Here is a 12,790-nt window from a genome sequence, read left to right as displayed (position 1 = left end):
TTTGGATAAAAGTAACAATTAGAACGAGCCAACGTGTAGGCAAGGACGTGGGTTTGGTATTAACATTGGTGGGGACAAAAACCCAATGCCAACCCCCAGTGGCGCCAACTTCAGGTCAACATTAAAGGGCCACAATATTTTGCTCCCTTGTGTTCCACCAAAAGAGTATCCATCATCCAAAGTCCAGACTTTTAAAATTTGAAGTTCAGAACAGTAGTAACTCATGAATAACAAAAATATGCAACTTATTTGATTAATTGCAAATCTTGCATGTGATGATTAATTCATTCTACCAAGCTGCAAATGTGCTTTACAAGCGATAGCACCTGACTGTCGGGAGGGTGTATATCCTTTTCCCCTCATAAATGGAAGTAAAACACATACGGAGCCTTAGGCTACGTTTACATTACGTCGAATCAGCGGATCATCAGATTAATGTTCTTAAAACGATTCGCGTTTACACTAAAACCGTTAGCCGTGCACATAGCAACGCCAATACGCGGATACGCTCGGCTCCGCAGGCATCCTGCGCTCCAAATCACTCCGCCCTGAACAGCGAGTACCCTCTGGAGGGTGTGCACTCCGGCCCTGCGCAGCTCACAGAGCGCGCGAGTGAAGTGCACAAGCCACGATTCGGGACTGAGCCGCTGTGTGTGATCCCAGCGCATATCACTTACTACTTGCAAGTGGAAGGATGGCAAGCCTAAAGACAATCATAACTACACAATGGGCAGTATTTGCATCAGTATTTGCAGTATTTTCATACTTTTATACTCTTTAATGAAAGGTGATACAAGGCGGAAGTCCGCGCCGTTTTTCAGCAGTCGCGTCACATGACCAACGCCAGCGAATCAGGAAGGTGGATGTCACAGTGACGTCCAATGAGACGCCAGCTAGAGCTCAGCACAGCGTATCCGCGTATTCTGAATGTTTACACAGCACCGGACCAGATACGATCTAGATTGAATACGTGGACGCTGGCGGATTCCCGTTTCCTGGCTTTTCCAGGGGGTTTAATGTAAACGGACAGTGCATCCGCGAAGAAAACGAGACAGATACGGTCTAATGTAAACGTAGCCTTAAAGTGCACATCACGGGTAAATTCAGGAGCAAGATCAATGTAATTCTCCTATTTTATATTAAACTTTGGTCAAATATGTGTCACATTTTGTGCAATTTTTTTTACCTTGCGCAATACCAGAAAAATTCAGTTGAAATCAAGCCATTTGAGCCAAATTGGTCCGCTTCTGAAAAAACTTGGCGTTTGGATTTCCCGGGAAACACTGATTTTCATGACGTCACGTGCGGGACGCCTCGCTCTGAATCCTACGTCAGCGCTGGTGTATGAGAAAACGACCGTATTATTTACATCCCCGGTGTTGTCTCCGTCGTATTCACTACTTGAATCATCCAAAGGTGAAGTAACATTGTGCTCAGGTGACAATTCCATATTTCAATGCAAAATCGCTAGCTGCTAAACTTGGTCTACACAGGCTGTGCACTGAGACCCCGTCCACACGTAGCCGGGTATCTGCTAAATCGAAGATATTTTTCTACGTTTTGGCCTGTCATCCACATGAAAACACATCAAAAACGAATATTTAAAAAAAACTCCGGGCAAAGTGAAGATTTTTGAAAACTCCGTGTATGCCTTTTCGTGTAGACAGAGATAACCGGAGTTTTGCGTTTTAGAACGTCACAATCTGCCCTGACGTCAAACGTGCGACCTTTGTTTACTGCAGAAGCCAGATTAAGCATGGACAAAGAGTAATGGATCGGAGTAATGCCTTGAAAGCGTTAATTATTGTGCAGGTGCTATTTACATGTTTAATTTTAGAAGCCCAACTACTGCTCCAAAAACAGGGTCAATATGTCCACATATTTGCTTTGACAAGATTCCCAATCAACATTTTCTTGCGTCTTTTGAAGTTTATACTCCAAAATTGTGTTTAGAAGCAATTCTGTCTCCGAGTCTGTCCAGACGAACGAGCTTGGCGCCATGTTTTATGTTTAGGCGGAAGTGACGCCAACAGAGGGCTATTCTGATGTGATTAGGGGGTAGGATTTGGGGAAATAATGCCATCTACAGGTTTGGAATGCTTATGAATGTGATTGAAAACGCAGATGTTCGGTTATGTGTGGAAGGGATTTTTTTCGAAGACGAGGTGGTGTGGATAAAACATTTTTATAAACGGGGGGGGGGAATGTTCGGTTTTAAAAATACCCGGCTACGTGTGTACATGGCCTGAAACCATGTTAGCTCTCACAGTCTGCTGGCGCTTCCGCAGGTGACGTCACGAATCTGGCTCCAGACTCCCTTGGGATTTTTCCAGACGCTTTTTATTTTATTTTTTTCTGCTGTAGACAGATGGCCTTGTGCAAAATTACCCTTCTGGATGAGTGTGTAAAGGGACAGACTTTCATATATATAAAAAAAAGCACGAAATTGGTCCAGGATATGCACTTTAAACACTGCGTTCCATTAGTCTGGCAGGGGGAGTGGGCTCTCTTCTGTGTGACCTTTAACTAGTTTTAGAATGCTAGTTTAAGCTGATATGTGATTGATCTAACGGTAAAACAGGACGAGGGCTCGAGAACTTTGACACGTTGAAAGGTTACAATTTTACTTGGCAACAGAATGTATCTGAATTCTGATTGGTCGTTATATTATTGCCCTTTTGTTGTCTTCTTGAGCCCAGAGCGGAGACGGGAGGGAGAGGAGGGAGGGACAGGGTTCTACAGAGAAAAGTTTTTAGCCTACCGCTTTCATATGAACCCCCTCGAAAACCAATCAGTTCAGCGTATGTATGTACTCGGTATGTGACGTTTTCAAAAGAGAGGCGGGAGTAACCGAAAATTTCTGATCAAGAAGGCGGAGGCTGTTATTCTTATTACGTGAAAATGTTTTATTTGATTAAAAAAAAAAGTGTCTGGGCCACGAACAATGTCCACATCACAATCGGGTTGTTGCTTACATGGGTCATGTTACACGAACTTGGTCAGGACTCTGCAGGTCTTAACTGAAGCACTTCGAATTAAGGGTTAGCGGGCTGCTAAAGTTTGCAGGCACTTCACAAGCAAGACTCGGTGCAATATTAGCCAACATTATTAAATCATATCAAATTGTGCTAATGTCTTTGTGACCTGAATGAACACCAGTTGTTGGTGTCAAGTCGGATTGTTATTTACATGCCACACAAACTGTTGTTAACTGATTAATTTTACGAGCTAATCTAACGGTACATTCTTCAAGGACAGTTTGCTAGCTTACTAGTTAGCAGCCGGTCACTGCACTGCAACCGCACTTGCTAATTGACATGGCAGCTTGCTGTTTTCACGACCACGCCCCCAGAGCGAATATTCATGAGTGAATTTTGACTGGTTTCACACAGTGGAACCCTACAGTAACCATTTGTGTCCAGCACACGGAGCGTGATATTTTTTTTCTTCTATCAGAAATATTGGTAGGGACACGGCCATTCCTAATTCTACGCCTATGGTCTGTACAACGGAGCAACGTGTTGTCTTTTCCCCCATTCGGTGGATCCCCTGGCTGGATAACTGTTGCATCCTGGGAGGCCCTGCCTCTGACAGACAGCCGCGTGAGACGACAGAAAACAGCGCAGTGTTTTCAGTCAATGGGTCAAGCTAATACTCTGGCAACTTCCCTTTGTAGATGTAAATGCCAAAATCGCGGTTAAAAAAAATATTTACCGAGTGCATTTTCATTTACCGTACGATAAGTCGGTATATCGAATATCGCGACAGGCCTACTTGTGTCAACATTCATTTTATGAGAAGTAACTCTAGTAACTCAAAAAAAAAAAAAAAAAAGTTACAAAAGCACCGACACACAATAACTACAATATATGATGCTACATCAATATTGGCATAACAAAGCTCAAAGACAAGGATCTGAACATGACCGCAGTGACGTATTTCTTAAAAGAAGTGAAAAATCCTTCTCTCATGAAAGTCTTTTCATTTTCACAACCTGAGGAACCGAGCTAAATATTCGCTCACAATCAACACTTCTAAATGGTAACAAAGGAATTTTCTAAACTCGGAGACCAAATAGGCCAAAATGACTCTTATAGATTTTATATATATATATATATATATATATATATATATATATATATATATATATATATATATATATAGATAGATAGATAGATAGATAGATAGATAGATAGATAGATAGAGAGAGAGCACTTGCATGTGACGTCACAGCCGATCCAGATTGTGACAGAAGCCATCTTGTCGGGCAAACGCCATATTCCGCCTTCTACTTCTGCTTTTACTTCTTCTACCTTTTCTTCTGGAAAACCCTACTATATACAATTCTACTACAACGGCTGCGGCTACAAGCTCTCCCTACCTGTGCACGTTTATGTTTTTTGTGTGTATTTTTGCGTGTTGTTCGTCTGTACCGGACTTCAATATCCACTACAACCATATGGACTTACTGGACATTGGTTTCCAGCAGAAAATGACGGTTTGTAGCGATTTCCATCGCATGCACAACATTCCGGACGAGATAGCGAGACCAGCGGGGTCTTCGTGGATTGTTATCGGAAGCAAAGCGAAGGAGGCGGCGCCAGGAGCGGAAGCAAAAGCGACCTGTTGACCAAGCTCAGAAAACAGCCACTCAAATCTCCACTGCCAAACCTCTAACTCTCCAACTCCAGATCCATGTAAACAAGACGGACGATTTGGAATTACAGCTGGAATTACCTTATTCTATAATCGGCTGGTCAGTGCTCTACTCAATACTTAAGTGACTTACCCATCCAATGAGGATTCTTGTTTACAAGATGCCACATCTGAGTCGCTGACAAATCCTGAATTTCTGTAAAGATAACTGTCCAGAGATTTATAGGCATGCAGTGCTTCACCACTGAACAGCGAGGGAAAGTTAATGAGGTAATTATACACGTCCGGGTATTCCACTGGCAGTTCAAAATCCGGTCGTGAAAACTCCGTCCAGTAAGCCATAAGGGTCACTAATCTGTAGATCGTTTATTTTAGACATATATCTAGTTATCTGTTCATTAGAAAAATGAGCCGTGTAGTCCGTCGGTTGAAATTGATCCATTCTGTACACAAGTGCAGCAGTATTCAGCGGTGTTTTTGACCAACAAGATGGTGGTTATGTACTTTCCAGTCACGTGACTGCAAGATCTCTATCTCTCTCTCTATCTCTCTCTCTATCTCTCTCTCTATCTCTCTCTCTATCTCTCTCTCTATCTCTCTCTCTATCTCTCTCTCTATCTCTCTCTCTATCTCTCTCTCTATCTCTCTCTCTATCTCTCTCTCTATTTTTTTTTTGCAAAAATCCCAAACAGCTGATGGGTCAAGTACTTGGAAGCATTTGAGTATAGCTCCAATACAAAGTATGAGTAATTACCACACATCAGCCCGATTGATAAGGACCACTCAAGCAGCATCAGCGCATATCAACAACCTCATCCATATGATCATCACTGTTCCTCAGCATTAGAGCTCCTGTAGGCTTCAGAGATACAGGGCATGATCCATCATGCTGTGCGCTCGAGATGCAGCTCTTATGTAAGGAATAAAACACTTTGGGTGCATGCTGTTCTCGGAAAATAATCCACGATCGGGTGGCGTGATGTGGTCTGAGACAAAGCTGAGTAACTGTTACCAACCCAATGTTTAATCTTTTCCTATCAAAGCATCTCTGAAGGGTTTCAGTCCTTTATTGTTGCAGCAATTTATGTGCACTAACAATCGATTAACTCATTAACCTCCCCCCGCTCGTCTTTTGCGGTGAAAGCAATCAAAACCAACCTTTTATTTTAAACAAAAAACAAACCAAAAAGGCATGACAAGTGCTTGTGTTTCCTACTCCCCAAAAACAGACGTGCATCCAAAAGTCTTCATATCTAAATAAATTCTCTCAGGAAGGGCCACATGACCCATGAAATGTACACTTATTGCTTAGTAGTGAGCAAAACAAGGATGACGGCATACTTTTATCTGTTTACAGGGACATTTCATGTTTTGGAATGTCAAACAATACGACGAAGGAAAAAAAAAAAAATGCAGCTCGTCATGTTACACAGAAACCTACAGAGACTTTCAGGGTTCCCGCTGGCACTCGTCATTGACAAACATAATCCATCAGTGACGAAGAGAAAATTACTCGCAGTTGTCACAGTCATCATTATCATAAGTCATCTTTTCTATAAATCCCTCCACAACCCCCCCCCCTTTTGCCAAAATCCAACCACAGTGAAGACGGTGGGAAGCCAGAGTGTAAACAATGAACACGTGCTTGTGACCAAGAAAAACCGACTGCACATAATGACCAAATGAGCATCAAGCTTTTGACCAATCGCAGTGTGTCTTAATTGGCCTGGTGTAGTGGTGTAATTATTTCTGCATGAACCAAACAATGGTTGCAGTCTAAAGCTGGTGAACATTTTTTGGGCGAGCTTCTTTGAGCACTGAAGATAATTGAAGAGGCGAAACAGGCGCGGTGGAGGTACACGCAGAACCCCTACCACCATCCCTGAGCACACAGGACAGGGTCAGTAATACAGGGATTCGGTTATTTAAATTTTAAAAAAAGGGGGGGGGGGGGCGTCAGCTGGCAAGAGACTGACAGGAGGTATATTTCAGGCGGCATGGTGTGTTGAGTTCCCATGGCGAACACAGTGATGTCATGGGAGGGATATACCCTGGGTATTTTCACCCTCCCAAAAAAAAAAAAAGACTAAGGCCATTATTAAAAAACGTTCTGTTTCCGGTCCACCGGCCGGGTGAGTGCCGTTTGTGCGGTTGAAATTTTTTTTTTTAACACCTGTTTTTCAACATTTTTTTCGGGTTCGTAAATCTAAAATCGAACTTGACATTTCCGCATTCCCAGGGCTTTCCGCTAAGGCTCATACTAGCCAGCCATGACAAATAAGTGGGGGGGGGGGGGGGGGGGGGGGGAGACACAAAAACTCCTGTGCACACAGTTCCCAGGATTAAATTTATTTTCCACAGACCATTTATTTATTCACTTTACTCAAATACAAAGTAAAATGGCAGTAAATCTTCTCTTTTTTCTTGCGTACTGCATCATGAGGCGTTCCTGGCTTGTAAATCTCTTATTTTCGGTGCATGACACATTCACGCAACTGAGCATGCTATGAATTAACAACGACACTCAGCGAACAGTTCTCCATTAGTGTATGAAAATACACTCCAACCACTCAGTTTGGTTTCATTTACAACCAACGGTGTCTTTTGATGCCAGCACGTAATTGAACGAGAGAAGACTGGTTTACCGGAGACAAAATAAGCGTAATCTCTGCTTCTGTTCCCTCCGACACACTACTGCCTCCGCCGAGTGCGCGCGCACTCTGAACTGAATCAGCTCTGCGCATGCGCCGTGCGGCACAAAAAAAATGGCAGCCACCATGAAGGAAGGAGATCCGGAGTTTTCAAACATTTGCTTAAGTGTGAAATCGCAAAATGGTATTCTAGCAAACAACAAAATAGTAAAGATCAAGAAAAACAAATCATTCAGTGATCGTTTTAGCGTAATTTCATCCGAACTAGGCCTAACAGTCGATTTAGAACTACAAAAAGTCCGTGTCTCGGACATTTTAAGTACCTTTGTAAAAGTTTTGCAAATGTTGCAGTCAGCATTTAAAATGCTAACAAAGTTTTTGTACAAGTTTCAGTTGATTAAACTGTCATTTTATTAAATGTGTCTGCTTTTGTAATAAAAAAAGTACTGAAAGCAAAAGCAAACAGCATTGCGATTTCTTATCCATCCATATATTTAAAAAAAAAAAAACCTCCCTCCCTCCCTACTGAAAATTTTTTTGCTCACCCGGTGGACAGGAAACGGATTTTTTTTTTTAAGGATGGCCTAATAGAAAACAACCGACTTGGATGCCATCTGGGATTTTGAATGTTGTAATACGATAATTCCTCTTAGAATTGGTGTCTTTGTGGTCCTAAACGGGATGTATGCGAGTCGGAAACAAGATTTTTTATTAAATTGATAAATTTTACTAGCGATATTTAAGTCAATGCCTCAGAAATTATGGGTGTTAACTTAAGAATGAGATAGAAACTGAAGTACACGCATTTAAAAAGATCAGTACAAGAGTCAGTAATAAAGATGTCATAACCTTTGAAAGCGTGTGAGTGATCAGATCTTGTAAAGTTAGATTTCACCTCCCCAACCTATTAAATGCCAATCTCCTTTAAAAACATGCAATCTCCAGGAAAACCTGACTGAACCCCTGGGCTTTTCAAGAACCAGAAACACCACTGGGCTAACGAACGTATGAAGAAGAACGCGGTGTCATTCTGTGTTCGCCTTCTAAATCGACAAAATTCTGATTCCTTCGCTGCTGTTTGTTCCAAGATTCTTCTCGATTCTGTTCGACTGGGAGTCAAGTTTTGCGCTCAAGTAAAGGCGAAAGGGAGTCCCAATACCGCTTTTGAATAATTCCATGCTAAAATAACCTTCAAACTAAAAGAAGTTTATTTTAGCTTGATGGTACACAGGCTGCCCAAAATCAAGTCTCTCTTATTAGAGGCTGGAGTGGAGCCTAAATTTTATATGTAACGGAGAGACTTGGCTGTATCTGTACACATTTTGTTTGGTATAAACATGTATTAATTCCACTTTGATAAGTCGGTAACTAAGAAAAAGTGAAGAATACTTTAACTATTTTTCAAGGGGGGGTGTAAAAAAAAGCCGAGAATATTTTTCAGAACCCAGGGTGAATGCTAGACTTTCCTGAAGTGGAAAACTTGCTGACTTATTATGAAGTGCTGATGCGAAAGACTCCTTCCTTACCGTTAAAGAAAAATAAAAAATCAACATCATCTGATCAGACAATACTATGGAAGTATACATTACACACACACCTCATTCCTTTCTTGCTTCCTCACACACATGACTCACACAAGATGACACTAAACATTTCCTCAACATTGTTTACTGCTGACTTACTTTTTAGTCAAACTATTCATATAAACAGCTGTAAAAATAAATAAGGAACAATGTAAGAATACTGCATTAACCAACTTGACTAGGTATTAAAAGAGGAGTTAACCAAAAACTCAGTTAGACTTCACATAACTACACAAGAGGGGGAAAAAAAAAAAAACATTTAGGGATCCTGAACACAACTTACAGAGCATTTAGCTACTTCAGGTCATTCTGCTTTGTCCATTAGAAAAATAAATATCACACCTCGACAAGTTCTTAGCTAACATCGATTAGCACCTCAAAAAAAAAAAAAAAAAAAAGGACCAAGACAGTGCGTTTAATCCTAACCAAACTAAACTAAACTAAACTGCTTGCTAGTGCTAATAATGAAGCTAACTCCTGTATCAACTTAGCACACGGCCCAAACAGTCCTAGCTGCATAGCTAACTTTTCCTAATGACATTTTATTGCTGTTAAACACTTTGCTAACATGGCCGACAGGGTCGAATGGTGAGCTAACATTTATCAGGGTGTTTAAATTTACAAAAGACGGTCCGAGTCGCCACGAAGAGGAGCAAGAACAGCAGCGATAGCAGCCACATGACACGTGAGAGACTCGGGGAACCAAGCTAAGCTAAGCTAAGCTAGGCTAACCTAGGCTAAGCACTTTAAGCTAAGCTAAGCCGCGCGCAAGCTACATGAATGTACGTCAGTAGGGAAATGTTAGCGCGTGAACGTTTTGCTAGCTCGAAAATGAACAGGCTACACAGCGACCGAGCCAAAATAATCTGTCGTTAGATAACCAAGTAAAGAACTAAACAACGCTGCCATTTCTGTTTCCACTACAAGAGCTCTGCTGGTTCATTTCTCCTCGCTATGCTAGTTAGCTTTCTGGCTAAAAAAAAACGAAATCAAAGTGGCCTCGCGTGATAAAATCACTAGTGATTCGTCGATTCAGTGACAAACTGCTCGCAGTGCGGGCCAACAGCGTCCTGTAACCGCGTCCTGTAACAGCGCCCTGTAACAGTAACAGCCCCCTGTCCTGCGCGCTGAAACCGAGGGCCGGAGAACAGAATCACGCGCTCAACACAGACTCCATGCTGCCCCGCTGAGCGCGAGGCCCGGTGTAATATACGCGCGCGCCGCCACAACCACCACCACATCATCCACTTTACCTCATTGAGCTGTCTCTCGGCGGCCTCCCGCAAACTGGGGTCCATGGTGCCCCGAAGGGCCTCGATCAGAGAATTAGGATCCATATGAAGGATTTTAGAGAAAGGGCTCGGGTGTGGAAGGGGATCAGCGAGCTTCACAAGTCCGGGGCGATGCGCACATGGGACGCGCGGCTCTCCAGCTACCGGCGCGAAAGGAAGAAGGCTGTGACCGGGCCGGATAGATCAGCGCCAGAATTTCCCCATACTACTTCCGTTCGGCGCGTGAGGCATTCTGGGATATGTAGTTTGTTTGGTTTTGCCCCGTCTTCAAGTGTTTCAGCCTTTTCACCCCGTCTTCAAGTGTTTGGGCCCATTTTTCAAGTGTTTTAGTCTTTCCACCTCATCTTCATGTGTTTTAGCCCTGTCTTCATGTGTTTTGGCCCATTTTTCAAGTGTTTTAGTCTTTTCACCTCATCTTCATGCATTTTGGCCCCGTCTTCAAGTGTTTTAGCCCATTTTTCAAGTGTTTTCGTACCATCTTCAGGTGTTTGGGCCCATTTTTCAAGTGTTCAAGCCTTTTCACCCCGTCTTCAAGTGTTTTAGCCCATTTTTCAAGTGTTTTAGTCTTTCCACCTCATCTTCATGTGTTTTAGCCCTGTCTTCATGTGTTTTGGCCCATTTTTCAAGTGTTTTAGTCTTTTCACCTCATCTTCATGCATTTTGGCCCCGTCTTCAAGTGTTTTAGCCCATTTTTCAAGTGTTTTCGTACCATCTTCAGGTGTTTGGGCCCATTTTTCAAGTGTTCAAGCCTTTTCACCCCGTCTTCAAGTGTTTTAGCCCATTTTTCAAGTGTTTTAGTCTTTCCACCTCATCTTCATGTGTTTTAGCCCTGTCTTCATGTGTTTTGGCCCATTTTTCAAGTGTTTTAGTCTTTTCACCTCATCTTCATGCATTTTGGCCCCGTCTTCAAGTGTTTTAGCCCATTTTTCAAGTGTTTTCGTACCATCTTCAGGTGTTTGGGCCCATTTTTCAAGTGTTCAAGCCTTTTCACCCCGTCTTCAAGTGTTTGGGCCCATTTTTCAAGTGTTTTAGTCTTTCCACCTCATCTTCATGTGTTTTAGCCCTGTCTTCATGTGTTTTGGCCCATTTTTCAAGTGTTTTAGTCTTTTCACCTCATCTTCATGCATTTTGGCCCCGTCTTCAAGTGTTTTAGCCCATTTTTCAAGTGTTTTCGTACCATCTTCAGGTGTTTGGGCCCATTTTTCAAGTGTTCAAGCCTTTTCACCCCGTCTTCAAGTGTTTGGGCCCATTTTTCAAGTGTTTTAGTCTTTCCACCTCATCTTCATGTGTTTTAGCCCTGTCTTCATGTGTTTTGGCCCATTTTTCAAGTGTTTTAGTCTTTTCACCTCATCTTCATGCATTTTGGCCCCGTCTTCAAGTGTTTTAGCCCATTTTTCAAGTGTTTTCGTACCATCTTCAGGTGTTTGGGCCCATTTTTCAAGTGTTCAAGCCTTTTCACCCCGTCTTCAAGTGTTTTAGCCCATTTTTCAAGTGTTTTAGTCTTTCCACCTCATCTTCATGTGTTTTAGCCCTGTCTTCATGTGTTTTGGCCCATTTTTCAAGTGTTTTAGTCTTTTCACCTCATCTTCATGCATTTTGGCCCCGTCTTCAAGTGTTTTAGCCCATTTTTCAAGTGTTTTCGTACCATCTTCAGGTGTTTGGGCCCATTTTTCAAGTGTTCAAGCCTTTTCACCCCGTCTTCAAGTGTTTTAGCCCATTTTTCAAGTGTTTTAGTCTTTCCACCTCATCTTCATGTGTTTTAGCCCTGTCTTCATGTGTTTTGGCCCATTTTTCAAGTGTTTTAGTCTTTTCACCTCATCTTCATGCATTTTGGCCCCGTCTTCAAGTGTTTTAGCCCATTTTTCAAGTGTTTTCGTACCATCTTCAGGTGTTTGGGCCCATTTTTCAAGTGTTCAAGCCTTTTCACCCCGTCTTCAAGTGTTTTAGCCCATTTTTCAAGTGTTTTAGTCTTTCCACCTCATCTTCATGTGTTTTAGCCCTGTCTTCATGTGTTTTGGCCCATTTTTCAAGTGTTTTAGTCTTTTCACCTCATCTTCATGCATTTTGGCCCCGTCTTCAAGTGTTTTAGCCCATTTTTCAAGTGTTTTCGTACCATCTTCAGGTGTTTGGGCCCATTTTTCAAGTGTTCAAGCCTTTTCACCCCGTCTTCAAGTGTTTTAGCCCATTTTTCAAGTGTTTTAGTCTTTCCACCTCATCTTCATGTGTTTTAGCCCTGTCTTCATGTGTTTTGGCCCATTTTTCAAGTGTTTTAGTCTTTTCACCTCATCTTCATGCATTTTGGCCCCGTCTTCAAGTGTTTTAGCCCATTTTTCAAGTGTTTTCGTACCATCTTCAGGTGTTTGGGCCCATTTTTCAAGTGTTCAAGCCTTTTCACCCCGTCTTCAAGTGTTTGGGCCCATTTTTCAAGTGTTTTAGTCTTTCCACCTCATCTTCATGTGTTTTAGCCCTGTCTTCATGTGTTTTGGCCCATTTTTCAAGTGTTTTAGTCTTTTCACCTCATCTTCATGCATTTTGGCCCCGTCTTCAAGTGTTTTAGCCCATTTTTCAAGTGTTTTCGTACCATCTTCAGGTGTTTGGGCCCATTTTT

General features: G+C 42.2%; 1 protein-coding gene across 1 annotated transcript in view; it reads right to left on the bottom strand.

Annotated features, from left to right (window-relative positions):
* Window positions 1-10,372, bottom strand: part of ipo7 (importin 7) — a 62,646-nt gene extending 52,274 nt beyond the window's left edge. The window contains exon 1 of the mRNA XM_060940952.1: window positions 10,144-10,372. Within this exon, the coding sequence (XP_060796935.1) occupies window positions 10,144-10,227 (84 nt within the window). The 5' untranslated portion in view covers window positions 10,228-10,372. The remainder of the gene's footprint in view (window positions 1-10,143) is intronic.
* Window positions 10,373-12,790: the final 2,418 nt, after the last annotated feature.

This window comes from Neoarius graeffei, chromosome 15 (assembly GCF_027579695.1).
Source record: "Neoarius graeffei isolate fNeoGra1 chromosome 15, fNeoGra1.pri, whole genome shotgun sequence".
In the NCBI taxonomy this organism is placed as follows: domain Eukaryota; kingdom Metazoa; phylum Chordata; class Actinopteri; order Siluriformes; family Ariidae; genus Neoarius; species Neoarius graeffei.
Note: the sequence above shows the minus strand (reverse complement) of the source record. Positions and strands in the feature narration are given on the sequence as shown.